The sequence below is a fragment of the Catharus ustulatus genome, chromosome 16 (assembly GCF_009819885.2).
Source record: "Catharus ustulatus isolate bCatUst1 chromosome 16, bCatUst1.pri.v2, whole genome shotgun sequence".
NCBI lineage: Eukaryota > Metazoa > Chordata > Aves > Passeriformes > Turdidae > Catharus > Catharus ustulatus.
Window position 1 is genome coordinate 3,944,785 of NC_046236.1, and position 26,798 is coordinate 3,971,582.

Genomic DNA, 26,798 nt, shown 5'->3' on the forward strand with positions numbered 1-26,798 from the left:
AAAGATAAAGAACAATGCCCTGCCTGGTTTCAATGGATGGCCCATTAGCAGAGTATCTCCCACAGAGATAAGGATCACTGCCCCCACCCTCAACAGATGGTGATAGAACAGATACCTTTTATCACACTCTGTATTGTAACCCAAGGCAAGGGCTTCTCCCTGCATGTCTGGGGCTGTGCTGAGCCACAGGAACTACAAACACAAGAGCAGGTAAACACCCAGTTTCTCATAGTGTTTCCTCTGTGTTTTCACTGGTCTACAAATCCAACATTATTATTTTTAGAGTGTGTGACACATCCATTTCCAGTTCAGTTCTGTGTTCTTATCTCAGGATTCTGTGCTCGCACTTGAAATATTAATGACTTTAGGCACAAGTTATATTAATGGAGCAGTTATGTCTTTTGGGTTTAAGTATCATTAATTTCAGGAAACTGCTTCTCATGAGAGTAATCAGAAGCAGCTGTTGGTTTTGCTGAAAAATATTAATGCACATTTTTAAAAAAACTACAGTGACTAAGGAAACAGAGCTGTTTGCTGGAAGCATACCTTTGCTCTGCCTTGCTGTGGCCATGTATTCCCATATTCAAACACTGTGATGGTGTTCAGTGTGCACTTTTTCACTGTGCCTTTTAATGCACCACGCTGAGGTTTGTTGAAAATGTATGCACTAAAATTTTCTGAAATGTTTCTTCTTGAAATAAAAGGACTTGGAGGTATTATTCACATAGTATTTCAAATTACAGCTAATTTAGTTCTCAACTGTTAGACATTTTTCCACATGTAAAGGGTGATTTTAGTCACAAAGCTGCTCTAAGTTATTTTCTGGCTGACTTGCTTGTCCTCTGGAAGATTTACCTGGAGTGCTTCTGGCTTGGAGCAAGCCCAGCTGCAGCAAGCACCATGTGCTGGGTTGTGTTAGGTGCTGGGTAATTCTCACCTTTCACTGACTGGGGCCCCTTCTCACCTGGGGAATGCATTTCAGCAAAGGAGAAATCACTGTTCCAGAGCAGGTGTTGAAGGGAGAGCCTTGTCCCTTCCAGGCAGAGCAGAGCAGAGCAGAGCAGCAGGGCTGATGGAGATCAGGATTTTGCTGTTGTGCGTATCTGCAGTGTTCAGAAGCAACCCTGCATTTCTGAGAGAGCTCCAAAATAGCTGGAGGGTTCCCAGTTGCACTGAATTCCTTCCAGTGTTCTGTTCCACTTGTTCTGTGGCACCAGGGAGTGTTCTCTCCTGTGCTGCTGGAGAGCTGTGCTGCCCCTCACCCTGGCATTGCACTCACAGATCCTTCCACTCCTGGTCACCGTTTTTCAGCTTCTTGGAACCACTCTGCCTGATTATAAGCCTTCCTTTCCAGCAGTTATACTGAAATCTTTGCAATATGTGGGGATTTCTGTATAATTTCTCAAGAGAGTTGGTCAAATCTGTTTCCTTGCTGAGCCATCGTTGCCTAAAGCTGCAGCCTTGCAGTTATTAAACAGCCAGACCTCTGGGTGCAGATTTTTCAGCTGAGGGAGCTCCAGGATTCCTGGAGCCACACAGCTGCTCAGATATTTAAACACCTGAGGTTTTGTTTTTGTTTTTGCTCCAGCTGGGAGTTGCACACCTGGCAATGTGTGCTGCTGAAGTTTGTGCTCACGTTATTCTCCCCCAGGAAATGCAGGTCTGCCTCTGCTGTCAGCTCTGCCTCTCACCCAGTGACCAGGCAGGTTAAAAAAGAACTCACAGGATAAGCAAGGACTGTGGAGAAGCTTCACTAATCCAAGAAAGAAACCTGATGATATTATTATTACTATTATTATTATTATTATTATTATTATTATTATTATTATTATTATCATCATCATTATCATCATTATCATTATTATTATTGATTTAGTGAGTTAATTTCCTTCCTTTATTTGTCTTTGTGGTTGTTCAGGGTGATGTTTGCATTGCAAGCCTTTGGAACATGGCTCTTGTTCCATGGTTAGAGCACCATGACAGCAGGTGGAGATGAAAGGAACAGCATTGCTGGGATTTTTTTCTGATTAAAAGGACTTCTTTTGAAGAATATGGGAACAGCTCTGCTTTTAGGTTATCACTCTCAGCCAGCAGACCTGTTTTCCCATCTCCCCCAGCCTATCTTAAGCTTGTAGGGATCCCAGTTTATACAATTCTCTAGAGGGCTTTCTGTTATCTCCTCCTCTCAACTGACTATTTCCCTGTCCAAACATAAACCAGGCTATCTTGCTTTCCCCTCCTTTTTCTCTATTGCATTAAAAAATAGCTTTGAAACTCTGCTGTTATGATTCTAATACTGGCTGCACATAGATTTGTTTTCCCTCCTTGAGCCCAGGTCTGCACACTGGGACCCCTCTTCTGGCTGAACACACCCAGTTCTGCATCTCAGCTCAGGCTGTTTGTGTTATCACCACTACCTTGCAATGCCCTTCATTTTCAAATGACAATTTTCTCCACCAGCCCAAATACCATTTTCTGAATAACTCTAATTCCAATCTACTTTTTCTCTCTAGGCTTGAACCTACCTGGTATTGCTGGATGTTGAATTGGAAATATTTTTCCTAGTTTCAAATAAATAATTTCTTCTTTGAAGGGTGTATTTGTAAGAAAATATAGCAGCAGTTAACTAAGGTATCATCACAGTGTCGTGGTTGCCAACATTTCAGTGGAGGATGTAAACATACAACCGATTATAAGGTAGATTTAAAAAATACTTCTTCTTAGTGTAGATTGTAATTTTCCAATTTTCTTTTTCTGTGAAACATTTATATTTGTCATATCCATGGCTTTTTATTCAGTGTGTTTTCTGTGATCATTAATAAGCCTGCAACTGACTTGTGAGTAAAATAAAAGAACCTACAAAAATTGAACTCACTGATTGAGTAACACACAAAGTAACTCATTTTTCATCATTGTAATGTTCAATGCATATAAACATAGATTGAAATCTCTTTTTTTTAGGCATCTAAATCTGAAATGAGAGTAAAAGAAAGTTCAATATACATAGACTCTCATATTTTCTGGATGTCTGAAACATCCACAGAGGCAGCATTGCCTGGGTGCTATGACAAAGGAAGATCACTTAAGTAGTCATTGTGATTATTATTTTTGGAATGAAGAATTGTTGTTTAATCTTGCTGAAAAAACCTTACAGTCTTTTTTTTGCTCAGAAAATAATGTGGTTAGAACAGGATCTGCTGCTTTGTAGAGTACAGAGTTGAGACCCTGGGTAAAATGGTGGTGGGTGGCTGAAATTCCTGTGGGGAGGTGGGGAGGGAATCCTTATCCTAAAGCCCTGGGGCAGTTTCAGAGTTCAGTTAGTTTAGTGTCTCTCTGAGCTTTCACACTGCTGCCATTTGATTTGGGGGTTTCACAAACACAAACACAATTTTTCAGTGGGTTTTTTTCAGCTGTCAGAAATCCTGACTCAGATTTTTGATTGCTTTTTCTGCCTGTTCAGTTCTTTGGAATGCACTTGATGAACTTGGAGCAATCAGAAGTTAGATTGGGAAAGATGTTTCTATGTTTTGGGCTACAGAAACCTTCTCTGTCACTGTTCAGTGCTGTGCTTTTGGCCCACAGTGCTCCATATTCAGGATATCAGTTCCTGCCTCTGCTGAAATACAGGCAGCTATTATCACTTAGTGCTCCAGTTGTCTCCTTCTACCCTGTATTGTTATTTAAATATTTGGTTTACGTATTCTATATGTAAAAGTGAGTTCTTATACCTTTAGAGAATTGAGTATTAATTACCCATTATAATTTCCTTGTCAAATTTAGACTCTAAAAAATGGCTCATGATCTTAACTAGTTTAACTTATGAAGAAATCAAGCTTCTGATCAGAAGCTGCCTCTACTCCTGAGGAGTTCCCCTTGCACTTCAAAATTCCTGACAAGCAGCAGACAGTGGCTGATAAAGTGTTTGCCATGAATGGCTTCTGAGAATGCTGTTATTTTTGCTTTTGAGGATTCCAGGTGGGAATTATGTGAAGTGCAGTTAGCTGGAGCCTTCAGAAGACATGCACATTGGGGGAGCTAATTCTGCAGTGCTCTCTGGTTGTTCTTTTGTTCCTTCAGCATTGCAGGAGGGGATCACTGTTCTGCAGCTGCTGCTGGCTTCTGGTCCTCCAGAGCCTGGGGTCATTCTGGTAGGGGCTGCCTGGTTTTTTGAACCTTTCTTCCTTAATTACACGTGGAATATTTGCATAGTGGAGAGGCAATGTTTAGTGGAGCAGCTCTGCTGCAGAATCTCAGTGCTCATCTGGTGCCAAATCCTGTCCCAGCTCTGCTTTCCTGAAGCTCCTTTAGATCACTTGAACATCAGCTTCATGTTGGCTTTACTGGATCATTATACCCCATTAAAAATTGATTTTTCCAGCCTAAGATAAATGAAAAAAAAGGTGTTAGTTGTTGATGTCTATCTGATGTGATTTACTCAGTATTATCCTTTGATTATCATCACATAATTTTATGGAATGCATTTCTCTAAGTGCATCATTAATATCATTAGGCTCAGTAAGAGTGATTCCAGTGTAAAAGGATGTTTTCTAACATTTTTGTTGTAAAGTTAGCCACAGTTTTAGATGTTCTTTTGAACTTGTTATAAGCAATGATGAAATTGCATGGTTAATCAGTTTAAGCAGTGAAAGATTCACTAGCAGCAAAAAGGAATACTTTATATTTGGTGGGAATTTAAAGCTACAGAAACAAGGAAAAAAACCTGGTAGCAGATCTCAGATTAATGTGCTTCAAAGTTCTTTATTATTGATCAGTTTTGAGGCAGTTTTTACCAGTTATGGCTGCAACTCCACATCATTCCAGGAATTCCAAAGGGAAATAACTTCTTTATCATGATTCCTTCAGTGAGCATTGCTCACCCTAACAACTTGCTGATGCCATTTTCACTTGTGCATTGATGGCATTTCTTTTATGAGATAATGGATTGTGGAAGAGAGAGTTTATGTGACTCAGATGTTTTAAGGACAGCCTTTGTATACAAAACTGTCATATGTTGAAACACAAAATGGAAAGGGACACTTCTAAAAACATTAACTAAAAAAAACCTCTTTTCCTAATTTTGTACTAATGCACCTGTAATCCTTCTAAAAAACCCAGAATTTCCAACAAATTACCTTATGAATTCATTTAATATTTACAATTTTGATGAAAATATGCTTCATTCTATCCACTTTAAGGGATTTGAGGATGCTTTCAGGCTTCAGTGAGTGCTGAAAAGCACTTAATGAGGTTTGTGTTTCAGGATACATGTTTTACAGCTCTGTTTTAGCAGAAGATATTATTGTAACTCTTCTGTTTCTGTTCAGCTAGGATGCAACTTAACAGCATTTTACTTTTTGTTTTAGAAGGGTGTATCTAGTGGCTGTCCTCCAGAGGATATATTAGCTGTGTTTTTACTTGGCAGATGCATGGCCATACCTGAGTGCCTTAGTGCTGTGTTGAATGAATTTATAAAAGTATCACTCGCTCTTTTAGAATAGTGAGTTAAAATCTGGTTAAAAAAACACTGTGCTTTTGGGGAGAAAAGTTAAACATTTAGCCTTACTGTAGGAAGGAATCTGGGCCTTAATCTGCCCATGTATGAAACACTTTCGTGTTAATTCCTTGTGTTTTGGGTCAGCACAGGAATCAGCCCTGGCAGTGATCGCTGTGATAAAGGAACCCAGCACTGCCTCGGGATCTCACATTTCCTCCTGGAGCAGTCATGGTGCTGTTTGAGCTGGAACTGTCATTATCATTTCTGTTTTTCTGAAGATTACACCCCTGAAATTTGCCTTAAGAGCAAGAAGAAATGCAAAGTTTATAGGCGTAGCTGTTTGGAGAGTTTGCAATTTGATGCACTTGTATAAATGAAATCTGAAGCTGGTTAAATTGCAGGAATCCAGCTAAGAAAACTCCTTACATTCAGGTTGTAATTTGTTTTGGTTTCAGGTGGTTTTTTTTGTCTCATTTTTTTTTGGTTTTTTGGGGGGGAATTTTGGGTTTTAGTTTGTTAGTTTGTGTTTTTGTGAGTTGTTTGTTTGTTTTTCAGAGTTTGTTTATTTGTTTTTTGTTGGTTTTTTTTTCTTTTTTAGAGAGCACAGTATCCTAGATAGAAAAGTTTTGGCCTGTTTAAATTATAGCAGTGATTCTTTTCACTCATTCTGATAAACTATTATTTTATTATTGTTATTTTATTATTATTACGACTGCTACCACCACCACCCCAGTAAAATCCTTACAATTGATGAGGAATAAGAAACCACTTCATGGGCACATTGTTTACTGAGCTGACATACTACATATTAGTTGAGGCACAATCATTTTAATAGATCCACTCCTGCCCCCCTTCACCTTGGTAAAGAATATTGGATTTTCCAGTTCAGTGAGTGTCTGGTCGTTATCATTCATGTGCTCTATTGCAGTTATTGTTAATGGTTATATGAACAGCAAAATAGGAAGCATATATCACCTGTCAGCCTGTGCTCTCTAGACCCATCTTGGGTTAAATTATAGTAGGATTGAGAGCAGAAGCTGCTAAAATTCAGGTTCCATGGAGATGTTGTGGATTTTTTTTTCCCCTCTAAGGTTTAGGATTTGTGTTCAGTCTTTAAGGAAGAAGTTTCAGTGTATTAGGATCATAAATTCTAAATTGGTCTTGCCAAAAAGTAATTTAGAAAATTTACCAGATCAAATACAAGAGTATTAACCTGGTTTATAGAAAAAGAGGGAGAAATACATTTTTCTGCTCTAATGTGATTCTAACAACTTTCTAGTTTAAGGGAAACGTGTGCAGTTATACTTCTAGTGTAATTCTAGTGGGTGCCCTGGTGATTTAGCCAGCTCTAGACCCACCAGAGATTGAGAGAAATGTGTTGGTGTGAATTCTAATGTTTGAGAGAGACCTCTGATGCAGTTTAGATACTGTTCCAGTCATTCACATTTTCACTGGTGAAACAAACTGTTGATATCCAATCAACTGTTGATGAACAAATTCAAACTAAATAAGAGGGTGTGTTTTTCAACATTATAGGTAATTAAACTGTAGGATTGCCATGGGATGTTTCAGAGGCAAAAAAGATGAGGAGTTTCTGAAATAGGATGGATGAGTTATTGAGGTGAAATCTCCTAGTTATGAAATGGCAAAGGAGCCCTTACCCTGCCCAGGGAAATCAGTCCTAATGATGCTCAGGTAAATCAGTCCTTACCCTGCCCAGGTAAATCAGTCCTTGCCCTGCTCAGGGAGATGAATCCTTCTCCCCTTTGGAGTGGTCAAGAGCCTGCAGCCTCAGTTCTAAAGCTCAGCTCATGGCTGGTGCATTTTATTAGAAAAGCTTTGTGTTTAGACAGGAGGGAAAGTGAGAGTTATAGAGGTACTCTGGAGGTTTTAGTTCTGGACAGCTCCTAAAAGTCAACAGTATGCTCCTTGATGCTTCATTCCTACTGGATTTTCTGCTGGGAATAGATGATTTAACCTGGCTGGTGAGTGAGAAATTGCAGATTATGAGAGTAATAAAGATTTAAAATAAATAAATAAATAAATTGATGGCTATTTTTTCCTTTAATTTCTCTACTGGTTTAAGAAAAGGAGGAGGAAACTGGTTTTCTTAATTTTTTGATTGATGCAAGTCTGTTCATTAACTTCTTGTTATGTTGCTTTAAGATTACCTGGCATCTTTCTCCCCCAAATGCCATAGCTCATTTTTGTATTCATCTTTCCTACACACATGTGGGAGAAAAACATTTGCCAGTCTCAATATACAGTAAAATCAGTCCTAAAGAAAATGCAGGTAATGTTATATTTCAGTTATATACTGAAATGTCCTCACAAACTGCACAGTATTACACAGAGATATTTATTATCTGTCCTCCAATTAAAAACACTACTTTGGCTTATTAGATATTGAAAGTATTTACTAGAACTAAGGAATCAATACTCCTTATTTAAAAAGAAGGCTAATTCCTCAGTGCACATGGATCTATACACAAAACCACAAAATCTATAGGCACAATTGAAGAAATGGGTTTGGGGGTGTGAAGGGGTGTGGTTTTATGGTTTGTTTGATGGGGAGGTTGGTTTGGTTTAGTTTGGTTTGGTTTGGTTTGGTTTGGTTTGGTTTGGCTTGGTTTGGTTTGGTTTGGCTTGGTTTGGTTTGGTTTGGTTTGGTTTTTTTCTCCATCTCCTGACCAGCACTGAGACAGAGCCATCCTTTTGCAAGAGGATGCCAGGGCTGTTGGTGCTCAGTGATCTTTGCTCATCACCTGAGTGCTGCTCTATAGGGCACAGCATCTGTCTGGGGAGAAACAGCCAGGAAAAGGTGCAGGAGGAGCAAAGCTCCAGGTGTGTGCTGACTCCACAGGTGTGGCGCTGAGACATTTCAGTGGACACCAAGAGGTGAACTGCAGCCCTGGGAGCAGAGCACGTGCTGGGGATGCTGAGTGCTGAGCATTTGGGAGCAGGACTCTGTGTCTCTGACATTTGGCTGTTTTCCTTGGCAGGTCTCCCTGCTGGGCTGCTGAGCTCCCTCTGTGCCAGGGGAATGGTGCTGGGCTCTGGTGTGACCAGTGTCTCTTTAGCTGTGTGCTCCTGAACGTGTTTGGGAAACCAGAAGGTCCTGCTGTCTTCATGACAGCACAGCCTGGCAGATGTTTCAAAGCAATCTGGGCTTGTTTACCCTACACTGGGCATGGAAGAAGAAATAGCATGTCAGTTACTCTCTCCTTGCCAACAAGAACAAAAAACTCTCAATACTGGTCGATAAGGAGACTTCTCAAAGCTAACTTGCTGCCTGAGGCTCCAGTCCAATTCTTTATTTCTCCTGGATGTTAAAGCAATAGCTGTTGTCATCAGAGCTCCTTTTGAATTTGCTCAGGATAGGAACAGTCCCTTGCATGCAGTGTCCACTCGTGCCTTTCTTTCTGCATTTTGTTAGTGGCATGACAGTGCTGGGCCAGGAGACTGAAATCATTCTCAGAATATGAAGCACCAATAATTAGTGACCTGACTACTCATGACTTGAGAATAGGTAGGAGCTGAAACATTTTAAGTTTCTGGTGGCTGTGGGTTAACCCCAGTAGGCAGCACAACCCCACTCACTCCCCCTCAGCAAGGCAGAAGTGAGAAAGTTTGTGGGTTGTTTATTGAGGGAAGTCTTGAGTCTAATATGAAATTCTGCTTCATTGTTTTATACTCAAGAAAGCATAGTAAATACATAGCCAGCTTAGTGGGAATGTAATGTCCTGCTGCACAGAAACAGCCATATTTGGTGAAAACATATTAAAAGCATAAAACTTGACTTTTTGTGATAATCAAAAGTGTAGTGTAATATCAAGGAGAAGATAGATTTTTACAGAGCCCTAATTTTCCAGGGCACTTCTGCAGTCATCACACATCTTCTGTCATTAAACAATTCCTGTCCTGTCACTCTGTAAGCTTGAAAAATCGCTATTTGATTTAAAATTTATGCTTTTTATTACTACATAGCCCAGAATGACTGAACTCCATTTAAAAGTTCAACAAAAATCCTCTTCAGTCTTGAAAGAACTTATTTTGTGAAAATTGGACATAAATGAAGTAGTTTTATTATGGATTTATACCCTGTGCACCCACAGTGACCTCTCAGTAAACACAGGCTCCTTCCTGGCAGCCACTGCAGTACCTTCACTTCAAAGTCAATCCTCCTCCTCCTCTCAGCATCCTCACCTCTCTTTGGGGTCTTTTATCAGCTGGAGTAGGGCTGGGCTTTGCAAGTGATGCTCTGTCTTTTCCTCAGGCACTCATTTATGAAAAATCCAGGAATATCTTTGAGCTTCTACTTATATCCCTGTCAAGCCTGGCTAAAATTAGTAAAGACATTCCAAAGGTTTTTAGGTGTCTGAGGTAGGAAGCAATTTTATATGCTTGTTTCCTTTAGGAAACCTGACTGAACAAAAATAGATTCCTTCAGGAATTGTGTTGTGCCCTTGTGCTGTTGTTAATTTGAAAACATAAACTGTCAAATCAGGTTTCTTTCTCTAAAAGTTGCATCTGTACTCTGGGTTATATTGCCAATTGTCACATTGCCCAGCTTACACAGTGCTGAAATCACATCAGCAGCTTTCTCAACAGCTCCTTGAATTTATCAGGAGTATCTATTGACCACCTGGATTTCACTGATTTCAAACATATAACTATTTACGTGGCTGTTGGTCTGCCTGACACTTAAGAGAATTTTAGTTTAAAAAAATCCAGTTTAAAACTGTTAAAATTTAAGTTCTGGAAGTTCCTGTGTATTTTCAGCCTTGAAAATAGAGGGACATATAGAAAAGGAATTTCAGGTTTGGTCAAAATAATGTGGCATTTAGGAATCTTAAGTGGTTTTGTACTGTCCAAACTGACAACTTTACCAAATATCAGCTTCTGTTGCCAGCTTTGAAAATGAAATATTTACTAGCTCAAATTTAAGTCTTAACCTAATCTAGCAAATATTTACAACTGGATACTGCTGCATGAGTGATTCACATGTTAAAATTACATCTGTGCCTTCTGAAAACGCTGCCTGTTTTATGTGTGGGTTTGGCATGTCCAAGGAGAAAGGTGCAGGTTTTACAGTGGGTACCTTTGCATCTCTGGGCTAATGAAACATCTGCTTGGAGAGAGGAGGGAGGTGAGGCACGAGCACTGTGCTGGGCAGGGACGTGTCTGTGCATCTCTGAGTGTGTGCAGAGCACTGAGAAAAGGACAATAACTCCTGAAGGTGAGAGAAGGAAAAGGAACAGGACTGGGAAGGTTTTATATACTCCAGTCCATAAAGCTCCAGCAGCAGCAGTACCTGTTCCCTCAAACAAGTCTTTATTTAGGAAAAAGTCAAAGCTTTCCTTGGAGGGGAAAAAAAAAGTTTTAACTCTTGATAGCCTTGGGAAGTGTAAATGAGCCTAAGCAAAGGGCTGGAAGCAGAGAAAGCAGAGCTGGGTGTTCACAGGCACAGCAGGGTGTGAGTGGGTGTGTGGGAGGGCACACACACGAGGCCTTTCAAATCTGTATTAAAAATACAGCAGTATTTTTATAAGCAGTAATTTTTTTGTTATAAAATTTGTCAGTTCAGTTTCCAAGAGTCTTGCAAACCTTCCTCTTGCAGTCTACTTTTATCTAGAAACAAGACAAGAAAGCTCCCTAAAATCTGGAAAGGTTTGATTTTAAATCTCTGATCAGATGAGTGGTTTCCTTTTAGACTCTGCCCTGGGGCATCAGGAGCAGCTGTAGAAGGTCCAGCTTTCCCCTGGTTGGAGCTTGTAGACACAAACCTCTTGGTCTACAAGTGCTAGCAAATAGAGATGGAGTTATTTCTTTCAAAATAAAGCTCCTCTCCTGCATCTTTGACATTGCAACTGTTGAAGCCATTCAAATCCTTGAATTGGTTTGTTAATTTGATGAGGCTTCTGCCTGAGTCCTTTACTTGCTGGGGACAAACTTAGTGAATACTTGAATGTCACATTCTAAGGTTTCATTTTTCATTTATTTTCTTCTTCAGTAAGTATTACTGTGTGGTTAATTTGTTCTCTGGGATGGATGAAATAGAACTAATATGAAATTCAAATGAATTCTTCTGCTGGCAGCCTGTTTGTTAGCAGCAATAATGAAACATAATGGCCAACGGATAGAGAAATACATTAAGTATTTTCCTCAAGAATTCAGGGCTTTGAGATATTTAGCAGTCAATAAAAATATCCACAAGAATCAATAACCTAGAATTTGACTGTGTACTTTTAAATTATATATATATGTGTTTATAGATTCTTATTTTGTTTAAAATCATGTTATCTTTTAAAATGCTTTAGTCATTAAAAGGAGTCCATTTCAGCTGTACATATTTCAAACCTTAAAAAATCCCCAAACGATTCTAAACCACCTTTTATCTCTAAACTGGCTGCTCCATGAAGCTGGAAGCCAGTATTGTGAAGAAAAAGCAATTATTTGTTGTCACTTGTTGGGGTGCCAAGGACACGTGTAGAACACCTGACCAGCAATAGGTTTATCTTGCACAGGAGGCTGAGCAGCATTTTGCAAGGTTATTTGCTTCCACCTACTGCTCATCCTGGATATTACAGAAGAAGCCAAGCAGGGGAAGCCTGGCATGGTTGGGATGCCAGGGGCTCATCCTTCTCCCCCTGGCCCTGGAGTGCACAGGAATTCACTTTGCCTTTCACAGTGCCTCACCTGCACGTGAGGAGAGAAAATGTGGAAATTCCAAACTATCGAAACTTTCCTAAAGTTCCTGATTTCTTGTGGTTGTTCTGGGGGGTTTCTGGCAGTCTGTGTTGGGCTGGCAGGGCAGCAGAGCAAGGCAATAGGGCTGGGATGGCAGCAGAGGGGAAACTGGAATTTTTATCACCGAGTGTGTGATAGAGCACAGGGACACTCAGGGTGTGGGGGTCAGCAGCACTAATGGATACTGCAGGGTAGTGATTTCACTGCTCCTGCTAGCAATTCAGGGAGAGAAATTAAATGCAGAATTACAGAAACTATGTAAAATAAAGTACAGTAAATTCACGAATACAAGCCGCACTGAGTATAAACCGCATCTCTGGGTGTTGGCAAATATTTTGTTTTTTGTCCATAAATAAGCCGCACCCGAGTATAAGCCACTCTGTCGTTCGCAGCGAGGACCCCTGTGCAGCAAAGTTGCCAAATACTAACAGAACGGCGGCAGGGTGGGGTTTACTGGCTCAGCTAAGGCTGTGCAGGCTCGGCCCGCTAGGGGCTGTTGATGGGGCCAGGTAGCCCAGCACGGTGCTGCAGCTCGGGGCCGGCCGCCGCTGCCACTGGGCTCGGTCACCCCGGGTCGGCACTGCCCTGCGGTGGCAGGCAGGGACGGAGCTTCCCCCGCTCCTACGGCAGCGGCGGCGGGCGGGGACGGAGCCCCCCCCGCCTCCCCGGGCTGCGGCAATGGCGGCGCAGGGCCCCCCCGTCTCTCCCCCGGGCTGCGGCAGAGGAGGGAAGGAAAGAGCTCTCCCTCCTCTCTGCCCGCCCCCATGCTGCCTGCAGGCAGCCAGGCTCCACCCGCGGTGCAACAGAGTAGCAATTTGTAACAATCACAAAATGCCGACTTTGCAGCAGCTCGGCTCGGCACTCTGGCTGGCACTTCTGAGGTTGTAAATGTCAGAAAATTATTCACATATTAGCCGCTCCTGTTTATTAGCCGCATTTCCGGTTCAGGAGCAAAATCTTAGTCAAATTGGTGCAGCTTGTATTCATGAAATTACTGTATATGCAGTTTTCTACTGCGTCCTAAAGCCAAAATCTCATGCAGGCCATGCTACTACCAATAATTACTTTTGTTTTCTAAAACTTTTACTTCACTGTGTTCAGTAAGATTTTCATAGTGCTGCTGTTGATGAAGGTGGTAGATTTGTTCCCCAAGAGCCCAGTGTGTTCAACTTGAGAAATCCCAGACCATAAACTTTGTGCTTGTCCTGCACTGCTCCCAGTGTTCTACAGAATGCCTTGTTTTGTTTCCCTGTTGCTGCCACCAAACAAAACAACCAAAAAGGCAATTTATATAAAACATAGAGCTCTTAATATGCTTGTAATAATTATTTGGCTGTTATGTAGTGATACCTAGAGAATAAAGGAATTGTGTTGGTTTTAAACGGAAATGGATGAGAAGGTTTTCTATTTCTGTCTTTCTCATGAAACATCATATGACGTATTCTATCATTATATAATTTGTCTAAAATAATTCTTCAGAAGAAACATATTTTCTGCGTTTTTACTTTTTGTTTTGTGATGTAACAGCATTGAAGAAGGTGCCTGATACCTTGTGCAGATCTCTAGGGTTTTACAATTGCTTTACAGCAATGGTGCTTCTCAGTCTCAAATAATTGACAGAGCTGGGAAATTTGCAATACATATATGAAGTGACAGCAATTTGTCATTTTGCACTTAGAGAAAGTAGCACAGATGTCTCTTAGAGAAGAACATTATCATTTCTTCCCTTCTTGCTCTAAGATTGACAGATGATTAATTTTGATGATTTTTAAAGCTTAGGGTCTGTGTACATTTTTCCTTTGAAAGAGGTATATCTAGGATGGAGACATATACTCAAATATTTGTATTTAAACATAGATTTGATTAAGTCAGCAGCTTCACTGGTTTAAAGAATTACAACACTAATTGCTTCAGAAAATTAATTGGTTTTTATCTTGCCCTTGTGCAGAAGTCTGAATCCAGGTGCATAGTCTTGAAGACAGACAGCGATTTCTTTAGCTAAATCTGACTACATAATTTCATAGATAACACATTCTTGCAGTGAGACTGAAGCCATGCAGATGTGGTGTTCATTGCTAAAGATGCAGTGGTTAATTTGTAAAGGTTCACTTTAGAGATAACCAACACTAAGGGTGAAATGCCTGTCTAATGTTGAGGGATATAACAGAATGGAAATCTTGTAATTTGCTCATTTGCTATTCAGCCTCAATCTTTTCCCGGGGCTGGTGGGAGCTGCAGGTAAGGAGGGAGCTGCAGGTGAGGTGTGAGTGCAGGTGAGGCTCCTTGCCTGGGTAATTGGAGAGGCTCAGCTGGGCTGGCCCCACCTGTGCCCACCTCGTGCCTCCTCCTCGCTGCCCCAGCCAGCCTCACATGAGCTGTGCTGCGAGCAGGATGGGTTTGGTTTCCTCCAGGTAAAACTGCATTTTTCATCGAGTAATGGATGCTTATGAACTTGGGCTTCTTGGAAATTGCTTTTAATGGGGAAGGACAGTGGTGAAATAGCAAACTAAACTGTTCCATGGGCAGCAGAAGGGCTCAGAGTGCTGGTGGCTCTTCAGGTATATTCATCATGCTGAGGGGCTGTAATAGCCATGGCTGCAGTCTGAGAGGAGCTGCTTTATTCTGCTTTATTCTGCTTTCAGTTAATTTAGGTCAGTGTGTGAGACAGAGCCATTCTTGTCCTTGGTAATATGGAAAGAGATGATTCATTTTTGATTAACCAATAAATATGTTACAGAACATTACATTCTTTCCAAAAGGTGACTAAGGGCACAGCTAGGACATGAGGATCACTGGTGCTAATGAAGTTTCAATTCATTCCCCTGAGGGAGAAGGCCTTTTAGAACTGAGCTTTTTTTTTCCTCCCTCCCTCCCTAAAAAGAAGCAAATGTAAATATCCAAACCTGAGCCTGTAGGCAGAGAGAGTATTTCCTTCTCCTCCACATGGGAGACTGTCTGGATGCAGTAAGGCACACTTGAAAGAAAATTTTTGAGTGCTCTATTCCACAAAGTACAATCTGGTTCCCCATGAAAAGTGATGGAATATAAAGAGTATTAGAGGTGCTGATTCATATATTAGACTGACTGGAATTACAAGTGGGATTTTTGCTGCTTAAGAAGTGATACAACTTCATTTGTCTCATGAAACCATCTTTAATATAATTTGTGAATGAATTAAAGTGGTTTTTTTTTGCAGGAAATCTTGCTTCATCCTACTGGGTAGAGCAATTTAATTTTTTAAAATCTTTTGTAGGGGTAGGTAGGAAGTCTTTGGCTTTGAAGTAAAACCAGTCCTTCATTTAAGATGAATAGACATGCTGTTGAAGAAACATAAATTCTTCATTTTACATTTGTTTTAATTTTTAATAGGAGCTGCTATTTGCAATTTATGTGCAAGTATCTAACCAACAATCTGAAATCTGATTAGAGTAGTTCCAGCTTTGGTGAGAGGCTGGGGAAGTACTTTTCACAAAAAAATAGTCCCTTAGCAATATATTATTCTTTTCCCAATAGAAATCTCTAAAGCTGCAATGCTTAAGCAAAATTTGCTTCCAAGAATAGCCTCACTAGAAAAGTGAAGTTGAAATGAAAACTAGTAGGTCACTTGTCTGCAGTTCAGTCACTTGAATTGTATTTGGCTTGCTCAGTTTCCAGTAGTAACTTGCTGTAAAAAGGGTGAATGAAGAGCAATAAATGCCTTTTGGAATATAATTTCTGTGATAACCATTTTCTGTGATCCCTGCACATCTTCAGCACAAAAATCCATAGGTTCAATGAGTCAAAATACTTTAGGAATAAAAGGATCATGTGTTGGGTGTCATTAGGTTTGAGAGAATTGTTTTCCCTCCTGAAGAAAACAGGTCCAAAATATCCAAAAGTATACAAGTCTGTGCACACACACATTTGCATGTTTATCACAAATAAAGGCTTTGCTGTTTTTTCTCATTGCCACGAGATTCAGACACAAATATCTATGAAGTCCTAGTTAGCACCTGATAACAGACAGAAGGTTGAGCAGTTTTCCTCTTTAGCTTACCTTTATATTTCTTTCAGCTTCCATCACTAGTTAATTTTTTTAAAAAAAATTAGCAATAAATATATTTCCCTCAAGACAGAAGTAAAAAAGAAAATGTATAATGAAAAAATCATATTTTTTTCCTGAGAGCTGGCTATACCATACTGAAGTAGGCATGGGGGTTTTTGGTGTTCTTTCAATCCTGTCTTTAAATTTATGCCTGTAGTGAAGTTTAACAGGCTTCACCTAAAGGCACAATACTAGACACTGTATATTTAAATAACTCTGGGTACAAAAATAACATTTCTTCAGCCTGAGTTACTCCCCCAGTGCTGGTCAATGTGCTTTGTGACATGGGCTTCTCTGTTTGTGCTTTCAGGACACTAAAGCAGAGTGCAGTTCTGGTGTAGAAACTGAGGACAGAAAAGTAAGTGGATTGTTTTAATATGGATTTTCAGGCAACTCTAGTAGCTGGAATTTTATCTGGTTGTTCTTTGGGTTTGTTTTGTTTTTGTGTTTTTGGGTTTTTTTTAATTAAAACATGAAATTATTTTATGGTTCTTTATATGTGTATTTGTTCATGATATATTTTAACTTCAATGGGAAGAAAGCATTCTTACTCTATTGAATATACTTGTTAGAAATTTGAATAACTGCTTTTTCAGAAGGAAAATATAGTCTTAATCTAAAGTTTGCAAGGTGGTTGCACTTCCTTTTTTAATTTACATTATTAACAAAGTTACTGTGTGTCTTTTATGATAAAGCTGGCATACCATGTTAAATATTTGTTAGACAGGAAGATGACTGTGTTTTCTTGCTTTATATGCAGTACCTTTGAAAGCTTTTATTTTTTATATTTTTAAGAGTTGATTAAAACAAATGTTTACAGGTTTATTTTCTGTGGACAAATATAAACCAGATACCAAGTCTGTTTTCAGTTGTGTTCTTCATCTTACTTATGGTAAAGGCTAACCAAGAAACAAAGGCTTCACAAGCCTTCAATTTAAAAAAAAATTGTCAGAAATAGATATCAATCCAGCTTTAAAGAGAGTAAGGTGTTTTGTTTGAAAACCTGGATTGGTAGATCTAAGCAGGGTGTTCCTGTGTTGAGTATAAATGAGTTTGTGGAAGAGTTGAGCATGTGATGTGATTTCAAGTGTCTGACTTCAGCTGGTACTCACTCTGTCCCACTGAGGCTGCAGGTTCTGAGCATCAGCTTTCATCAAATCTCTAGGTGCTTCCATTTGGGTTCATGTTGTTTTAAAGTGTGCTGAAATCCAGGCTGGGACCTTGCTTCTAAACCCCAAGTTTTGATGGTTTTTAGTGTTGGTATTAAGTACTAAAACTGCCCAAGCCAGAATTCCTTCTGTAATGTGAATTATTGGAAGAGGTGTCAGGAGCCTAACAAGCTTTGGACAACAATTTATTAAAGTGTTCTATTTCTTCTTCCTTGTATTGCAACTTTTATCTAGGAGAGCACCAGCCTGTTGCCAGTAAACTGTGGGCTTTCCATGGTTTGTACCTCAGGAGAAATCACAGGAGATGTCTGAGCTTCTCCTGTGACTGCTCTGAGCTGGGCTGGGTTCCTAAAGGGTTTTTTCCACCTTCAGTGACTCAGGATGTCCAGTTTTCACATGCAGAGACTGCAGTTAGCAGAAAGGATTATTTAGAAAACCCCTCGATTTTTCTTCCTCCTTTGGGTATTTTGTGGAAGCACTTTAAAAGAACAGGAATGTGACAAACACCTGTTGTTGCATGATGTGTTTGATCTTTTCTCTGTGTTTGGTCCCAAAACTGAAGCTTTCACCAAGTTTAAGTGGCAGTTGTTCTTTCCAGTCCAGGGAGAGTTCCCAGTGATCATCAAATGCAGACCCATCAATTCTGGTTAATAGTAATGCATTGTTTCATGTTTGTTGAAAGCATCAATTAAGAATGTAATGTAATTCATAAACCTGAAGCATTGTAAATAAATATTTTTATTTCATTGAACTTGAAATCAAGACAAACTACTGCAATTAGGGCATGCATCATTAGTATCTAATAATTTGCACTTCCATAATGAAATATGCAACTAATGAACTATATCATTAGTAATTAATGGGAAATTTTCCCATTTAACCACAAAATACAAACCTGCAAGGTGCCTTTTCTTGTGTTCCTTTTTTTCCTGAAGTTTCTTAATCTATAACTTCTGAAGTAGAAATTTATGTAACATGGCTAAAGCACTGCCTGGAGGCAAACTCAAATTTAATAACTGTACTTATTATTTTGAAATCTATTATTCTGTGAAGTCCAAAATAGCACTTAATTATTGTAACCACTTCATCACTGTGATCTGTCTCTCCTTCCATTGTCTTCAAGTGACCTTTCCATGTAAGATTTTTATTTATTTTCTGCATGGCTACAACCTCCCAGGTTTGAGAACACCAGGTGACAAGCAATGCACAGTCTGCTCTCTCTGGCCTGGATAATTATGAATTACCATTCCCAGCAGAGGACTCAGAAGTGCATGTACAACTCATTTCCTACACAGTGAACACTTTTTTCTGCATTTGACACACCCAAGCTTTCTTGTTTTGACCCCCCACCACCATTGGATGTTAAATGACTCGTGTGATCAGAGAAATGGTTCAGCTGTTCTTCTCAAAGAACATATGTGGAAAAGTGACCCTTAAATTGTCACAGGAAGAAACATGTTAAAAACATACCATGTGTGATTTTTTGTAAAAATACGTGGATATCTGCAGCCAACCATGTGATATTTGGGGATTTGAGTTCTGATTCCAAAGCCTGTGTGATGTTTTGCTGTTGCAAGGTAGATGACATGGTCAGGTTGTTTTTCCTTTTACCCATGTTTTCTGATAGAACTCTGTGTGTTGGGCACAAACAAAATGGTTCTGGTGGAAGGCAATTAATAAGGATATTGGGCATGGGGATTCCTTTGAAATCCTTCCATTTGATATAACCAAACCACAGTCTGTCTCTAAGAAGACTTCTAATGTCCTACAGCCTTTTTTTTGTTTTTGCACTTACACAGCTCCATCATCTCCCATTACCTGATAAACCTGCCTTGCTTTTATAAAATTATATTTTATAAATCGTCCTTTTTTTTTTTATTTATTCTCAGTTTATGTAATTATTTGGTCTGAGCAGATATATATATGTTTATATATATGTATATATATATGTTTATATGGGACTTGTGTCAAACAGTAATCTTCAAAAATATAAAAAGAAGAAGAAACTGTAAATAAGATTTCTCCCAGTCCTGCTCTGTCTCTGAATAGAGCACAAAGGACATACTTTGTTTCAATCTGCAATTGTCATATGATCAAATTAATTCATGCAATGCTGTGAAACCCAAACTCTGATATAAAGTTATGTCCCCTGACATCCTTTGTGTGACATTTCCACCTGAAAACTGACCCTGCAAACTGGAAGTTAACTTACAGTGACCTTTCTGTGCTGGATAACTTTGTCTCAGCTCGTTTTTACTGTGCTGGGAATGTTTTATTCTGCAGCTCTGGCTGCCTCATTCTGTTTTATTTCAGTTTATTCTCCCCTGATGGGGCTGTAATGTGCAGTGCCCTTCAGTGCAGCAGTGCCCCCGTTCAGCAGCAGCTCAGCACCATTATCAGGGACTCAAGGTCACCCAGGGGTCCTCCTGCATTTTCCCTTCTGCAGAAGGAGGTGGCTCGTGGAGAGAATACTTTAGAGATGCATCTTGACTTGGAAATGTCCCACTGTGGAGCTGGGAGTGCAGAGGCTTTGTGAGAGCTGCAGAGCTGATGGCAGTGCGTCAGGGCAATAACCTGAGAGGTCAGGAGGGTGGCAGAGGTCCCTGGAGTGCCATCATGTTCCCTAACTCCCTATTACTGCTGTGGGATGTGGGCTAGCCAGTAATGCCTTTCCTTTCCTCTGCCTGCTGTGGAAAATATTTCTTTTTTTTTTTTTTTTTTTTTTTTTCTTTAGCACCTTCTGTCAGTGGATCTCAAATTACCTTACAAACAAATTAAAAACACCTATGAGGAAAGTACTTACAGTTATATGGCTTGAGTTACATATGGGGAAGTGGAAGTGTGAAGGGCAGATGTAGGCAAGGTTATAAAGGGTATGTGAGACAAAAGGAGGAGAAAAAGAAACAGCATTACTAATATATTTTGCTTTCTCTATTCAATGGCTTCTTGCAGGTTGGGGGTTTTGGTTTTTTGGGTTTTTTTGTTTGTTTTGTTTTGTGGTTTTTTCTTTTTATTTATTTATTTATAGTGATAATATAAAGATGTTTTTTCCTAGAAGTTTAGGGGATTTTTAAATTTTTTTTTTTAAGGAAAAAATTTCACTGCCCTTCAGATTACTGTAGAAGGGAATTTATAAGGGTATCAAATAATGAGGAGCACTATGGAGGGACTAAGCCAACTCCTGGCATCATAGATGTGGATTTATTATTATACTGTTTTCTTTCATGGTAGTGCCTTTTTCTCTTTAGGGGTTCTTTAGCAGTGAATAGGAATAAGTGTTATTTTTATTCCCTTGTGAAGGCAGTGTGCCATCTGCATAACTGTGTAGATTGAGATGCATTTTTACTTCCATTAAAAATATTTTTTCTTGTGAGGGAAGATCATAGGCTGCAATGAATTGATGGGGAAATGACTAAATTGTATTTGGGTCTAGATTTAGAGGACTCTAAGGAAGTTTTGGATGTTAGTGGCCCTTGTGGTGTCTAACAGAGTGAACAAATGATTGCTGTTGTACAAACGGTGCCAGGTGCTGTTGAGCCATGGCAGGACAGGCCCACACAAAATGCAGAGGGCTGAGCCCAGAATTCAGGAAGCAGGGGGAGTAACCCAGAGGGGAATAATGAGCAGTGCCAGGAATAGCATCCTCCTGTCACAGCACAGCAGATGCTTCCCCTGACATCCCAGCTCATGTAAGTCAGATTTACCTGATGCTTCTTGAGCCTTGCTCAGTGCAGGGCTGGAAGTTTCCCCATCTTCCATAAAAGGATAAAGTTATCCAAGGTCTGTGTGTGGTGTGTGCTGTTTGTTTGTTTATTACCAGAAAAGTTACTTGAAATTCATGGCTGATTCCTTCACAGTTATTTGAAGTCAAAATCTGTTGCACTCCAGGGATCCTAAAACTCGGAAAGTTGACTCAAGCCCATAATCTACATTGCTTAGTATTTATTGTTATTCATACTACTTTTAGCGGTATTTTTAAATAAAAGGATTTTTTTCTCCTTTGCCTTAGGTTTATGGGTTTTTTCCAAACAAAAGCAATACTTCTGGAAAAACAGGGAGCTGAAAGTTACCCTGGAACTTAAGACACTGCATTATTTATTAGTCTGCCTAACAAATATTGGCAACTCTAATATGAGGAATTGCTCAGAAATCCAGTCCATTCCCTGGCATGTGGCTTGACAGAGTGCAAAGTCTTGCTGCAAAGTTTGCTGGTGTTTGAATGCTCGTAATGTCAGCCCTATTACTGCTCTCTTGTTCTGGCTGTCACTGACATGCAATTATGGGATTTCACAACTGAAGTGGTGACAGTTGCTCCTCTGTGTGTGTGTGTCTGTCTTTCCCCTTAATCCAACTCTATCTAGCAATCTGTAATTTGATAAAGTGGAATTGAAGTGACAGGCGTGACAGAAGTGCCAAAACAATAATTTGACCTCCCACTGAAGTGTCAGCGTGTTCTGCAGCATGACTTTTACATATGCTGAATGCACAGAAGGGACATGGATAGTGCATTTCCTGTGCTGCAATACCTGCTGAGGCACAGGGCTAAAAAAAGCTTTACTACAGTGTGTCTTTTTGCCAATGTGTTCCATCTTGAACCATCACATCTCCTATCCTCTATTAATATGTATAAACATGATTGCCACTGCAAATAAAATATATTTTTATTGGGAGATTTTTTTTTAGATCTTCATTTTGAAGATATTTCAATAAATCTTACTATTATAATTCTGTGATTGTTCTCAGACTTTATTTTACTTTTTTATTTAAATCTCTTCTACCTTGAAATAAATTTCATTAGGTATATGACACATTCCTGTTAATAACTCCTAAAAAGCTCACTGAACTAGAAAGAACATTCTTTTATATGCATGAATAAAATATTTTATTAGCACTGAAGTAAATGTATGCACAAGTTACTTTGGCATATATTCACATGTACTGTACCTGCATTGCCTGCAAGTGATTATGTTTCACTTGGGGACAAGAGAGAGGGCAGGAGACTGAAATGGATTGCTTTAATTCTTGGCTAAATGTAAAGTTAAAATATTGAGATTTAGGGGGAAGAGTCAGAGGGGAAGAGGAAAACTGAAGTCCAATTTGATGCTAATTACCTGTCAAAATTAACTGAAAAATAATTCATGGGACACTCAAGCCTTGCTGAAATTTTATTTACATCTGACCATTAAGTTTTCAACAGATATAAAAAATAAAAACAGAGGGGAATTGGTTTTTGCAGTTATAGAAAAAAGGGGAAACCCCACAGATCTATAAATATTAGTGTGCTGTGAATGGGAACCTGTCTTGGATCCTGTCTGTGTTTGTGAACCAATAAAACTTCAGAGAATGGGAGACTGCAACCTTTGCTACTGTGGTGGAACATTGCCTTTTAAAAGGTTTTGGGTGGTTGAAAATTTGGTTTTCAGCTTTTCAGAACCCAGACTCCACAGTGTGGGGTTTTATATTGTTTACATGGGCCAGAGAATTTCATTGACACTATAGAGAAAAATCTGTTTCCAGTTGTCATTTCCTTCTCTTTTTTTCTGCTTTTTAAAATAAAGATATGGGAGATTTGATAAAGAAGGACTGAGTTGACAGCATGTACCTATGACCCACCTTATTTGCAGGTATTTTTATGGTCACAGGGTCTTTTTTGGTCTGAAGAGCACTGAAAAGAGGAGGGAGGCCTCATGCTGCTGTGAGCAAAATGATCTCTGTACAGACAGAAGAGTCTCAGGTTGTTTAAATTTCATTCAACTTACTGCCAACCTGTGCTTAGGCATAGAAATGTTTTGTTCCTACATTTTAATTTTCCTCTCAGTAAGGAAAATATCCACTGACAGGGCTGAACTATCCTTAAAGAGCCCTATTGGTGAGGTAGAAATCTAGAGATTATGTATTTCTCCAGATAAAAAGGAATGGAAATGTGAGTTCTCTTATGATTTATTCTGAGTGCTCGTAGCAGAGCTCCTGTTGAGACAAGCCCACCAATGTGCTGCTAAAGGGGAGGCTGCAGTTGCTCTGTCTTTATTTAAACCAGACAAATGCTCTGATCTCAGGCTGCTTGTCTGTGGTGTAAAAGTTGTGTAGTCCTGTGCATTCTCCACTGAAACTATTGTATAGAAAACTTGGCAACAGCACTTGAGATTTGTGAGAAGAACTTGATGCAGACACTGCTGTAAATCATAAAATGGAGAGGGATAAATAATATTCTTACTGTATCTCTATGGAAAATTTAAATTTTGATATTGAAAATTTGAATCCCTTTAGGAACTGAACCACTGCTTATATTTTGCATTCATTCTCCTTATAACCAGAATAAAAAATAATCTTATGGAAATGTTTAGGACTATTAAATATTAAAGAATCTAATTTATTTCTCCTACTCCATGTCTTCAGCATAACTATGGATGAGAGCAGAGGTTGTGCACTGACCTTTTGTGCATGTGGGTTCAATTCTGGGCCTGCAGCAGCATCTGAGTCTGTTGGACAGGCTTGGAATCCTTCACAGGAATTTTGGCTCCAGAGGCTGGAGCTCTGTGACCACTCCTCTCTGCTAACCCCCTCTCTTGGTACCCAGGTTTTATCCAGGAATTGGCTCATTATGGGGATTCTTTCTGGGCATTGAGGCTCTCTGGAAACAGAAATTCAAACAGAAGTATTTGAATATAATATTCATTTGAATTTGAATATATTATTCAAACAGAAGTATTGCTTATGCTTAACAGCATTGCCAGAGTGAAGGAGGAGGGACAGAATGTCACCCCAAGGTTTTGGCACACTGTGGTGAGCTGGCTGAGGCACTTACAGCTGACAGTGGAGTTACAGAGGCACAGGAAAGGTAAAAGCAAGAAAACTCATGAGTTGGGATAAAGACAGGTTATTAAGTGAAGAGAGCAATAACCTAAACAAACCTTGGGAGATGCAGAGGAAGTCTCCAGCTGCTGGAAGTGTTGCCAGGCCAGGACTGGTCAGTGGAGGAGTGATGCTTTGATGAGCCAGCAGCCTTTTGTTCATACACAGCATGAGTTCACCTGCAGGATTTATTTCTTTTTAGTAGAAAGGAACCTGTGACTCTTGGAGCTGCCTCCCTTCACTGTGCATATTCCAGCACTTGCCTGGGCAGTGGAGGGCACATTTCCACACTGCTCATGGATGGGGACAGCCTTATGGCATTTGTGTGTGAGTGTAGGTATCTTCTCTCATCCTGGCATAAATTGATCAGATGGCTTTCCAGGAGCACATGCATGGCAAGATTATCAGTGGCAGATTGTTTTCAGCATACTTGAAGGGGACAGACTGAATCAGATGATTGTTTTGTTTGCCAAAATAATATCTGGGATGTAATCCAACCTGATTAACAGCAAGAATGTGATTGGATCAGGAAAGGGTAAGCAGGCATTTGGAAGGATTTTTATAACTGCTGGCTCTGTTACTTTCCCAGTAGCTTGAACACGTGCAAGAATATGCTTCTGTCCAGTAATCCAATTCATTTCTCATTGATTCCAGTTTGCCTTTTTATGTTGTATTGCATCTCTTGCCAGGTAAATTTTTTCTCTGTAGCAATAAATGGTTTTTTCTGGCTGCCTGGTTGGGCAGTTAGATCAAAACTTCCTAATTCCATTATTTCAGAGCTGACTTCTTCAGCAATGATGCACGGTGTCTTTAATGAGGCCTGTTATTGTAAGAGCACTTACATTTAAATATATAGATAGATATATCCATATTTAGGAACCTGAATATGTGTGCATGTTTCTGTAGTTTTGAAACATTGTTGAGGATTTTTATGTAAGGAGTAAAGGGTTAATGGATTTTTTCCTGATTTTTCTTACAGAAGTATGTTTTATTGTCTTTCAGTTTGATGGATGAGACAGAGACCATGGTTTATATATAAACCGTGTGCTTTCCAGATTAGATTGATGTAATCATAGCACTTTTGCACAGTTCAGCTAAAAATTAGGTCTTCTTGATCAAGGTCAGGAAAATCCAGGGATTCTGCCATTTATCTCATCTCTTCAGTACTAAAATAGGAGACCCAGGGCAAAACTAAAAGGATTGGTGTGCAGCATGTCCCACTATGCCATACTTGCTGTCTCACAACTTCTTTTTTTTAAAGTTTGGAGATTATTTCTGAAAAAAAATTACAGTATAAATGTTGAAAAAAGAATGCTGGTATTCAAAATCTAAAGTAAAACTTCTTTTATCCTTCCTTTTATCCCTCCCTATCAGCAGGCTAATGTACAAAAGAAAGTTAATTTAGCTTTTTTTTTTCCTAGATAATGGCAATATGCATACCATGCAAGGAGCAAACATTTTGACTTGAAAACAATTCCATTTAAAAAGAACTCTGATCTCTGTTACTGTCTTTCACTTTCAAGACTTGATAAAGGTTGAAGGCTAAGGAACAGAGCAGGTTTATTATGTGTATGAATTGTCTGAAATCCAGAAGGGAATGTTTGTTTCCTCAAATTTGTTTGATGTGTTTCTTAAAACTTTGGCTTGCTGTGGCCTTTTGCTGACCAGGTAACTGGTAAGTGAGTAATGAAAGACAAAATTTGCAGGGAGGGGTAAAATCCTACTGCACCAACTGAGGTTGTGTCACAACAGCTGGATGGAAAATATTCTTTGTGCCTTAGGGGATCACAGTTAGGACACTTATTGGTACCTCCTGAAACTTTTTGCCTCTGCACCCAGAGTTTTATGCTGTTTTATTGTATTGCTGGCCTATATTTCTTTGTCCACATCTGCCTGTATTATTGTATTTCTCCTAAATAGATTTCAGTATTTCTTTGGTTCACAGCACCCAAAGAAAAGGAGGCTTTGCTCTTTACCCCTGAGGTGCCAGGTGTGGGAGGTGACATCAGCCAAGCACAGCCTGGCTGCTCGAGTGGCCTTGCAAGTCCAGACCTCCACCATCCTTTTCCAAAGCAGTAAAACACATTTCTGCATGAAAAGGGTTGGGTTTAGATCTGCTTTGATGCCTTTTCACTGCAGTTGAAGATGAAAAATACTGGCTCAGTTTATTTCTAACTGATCTTGAGATGAAATTTCTCATGACAGTATTTGAGTAGTTTTGAAAAGTTGGAATACCTGAAGTACTTTGCCCTTCTGTATTGGTTATATTCCATAAATTGCTTTTAAAGAACTGTGATATGCTGTTTATTGAAATGTAATGAATTTTTAATCTTTACTACAGAGTCTAAGTTAAAACAAAATGTAAAAGGTAAATTGAAAACCTTTAGAATCTAAATTGCATCACATCTGAGAGCATTACAATTCAATAGCATGCAGAAAAGTAACAATT

The 26,798-nt window shown here is 39.4% G+C and overlaps 1 protein-coding gene across 22 annotated transcripts in view; it reads left to right on the top strand.

Moving 5' to 3' along the window:
- RBFOX1 (RNA binding fox-1 homolog 1) overlaps window positions 1-26,798 on the top strand; it is a 1,131,477-nt gene that overhangs the window by 596,590 nt on the left and 508,089 nt on the right. For 18 of the 22 annotated variants that reach the window (XM_033073813.1, XM_033073810.1, XM_033073809.1 and 15 more), the window contains one exon: window positions 16,639-16,686. The exons of the other annotated variants lie outside the window; for them this stretch is intronic. In XM_033073813.1, coding sequence (XP_032929704.1) covers window positions 16,639-16,686 — 48 coding nt within the window. The remainder of the gene's footprint in view (window positions 1-16,638; window positions 16,687-26,798) is intronic. 22 annotated transcript variants of the gene reach the window in all.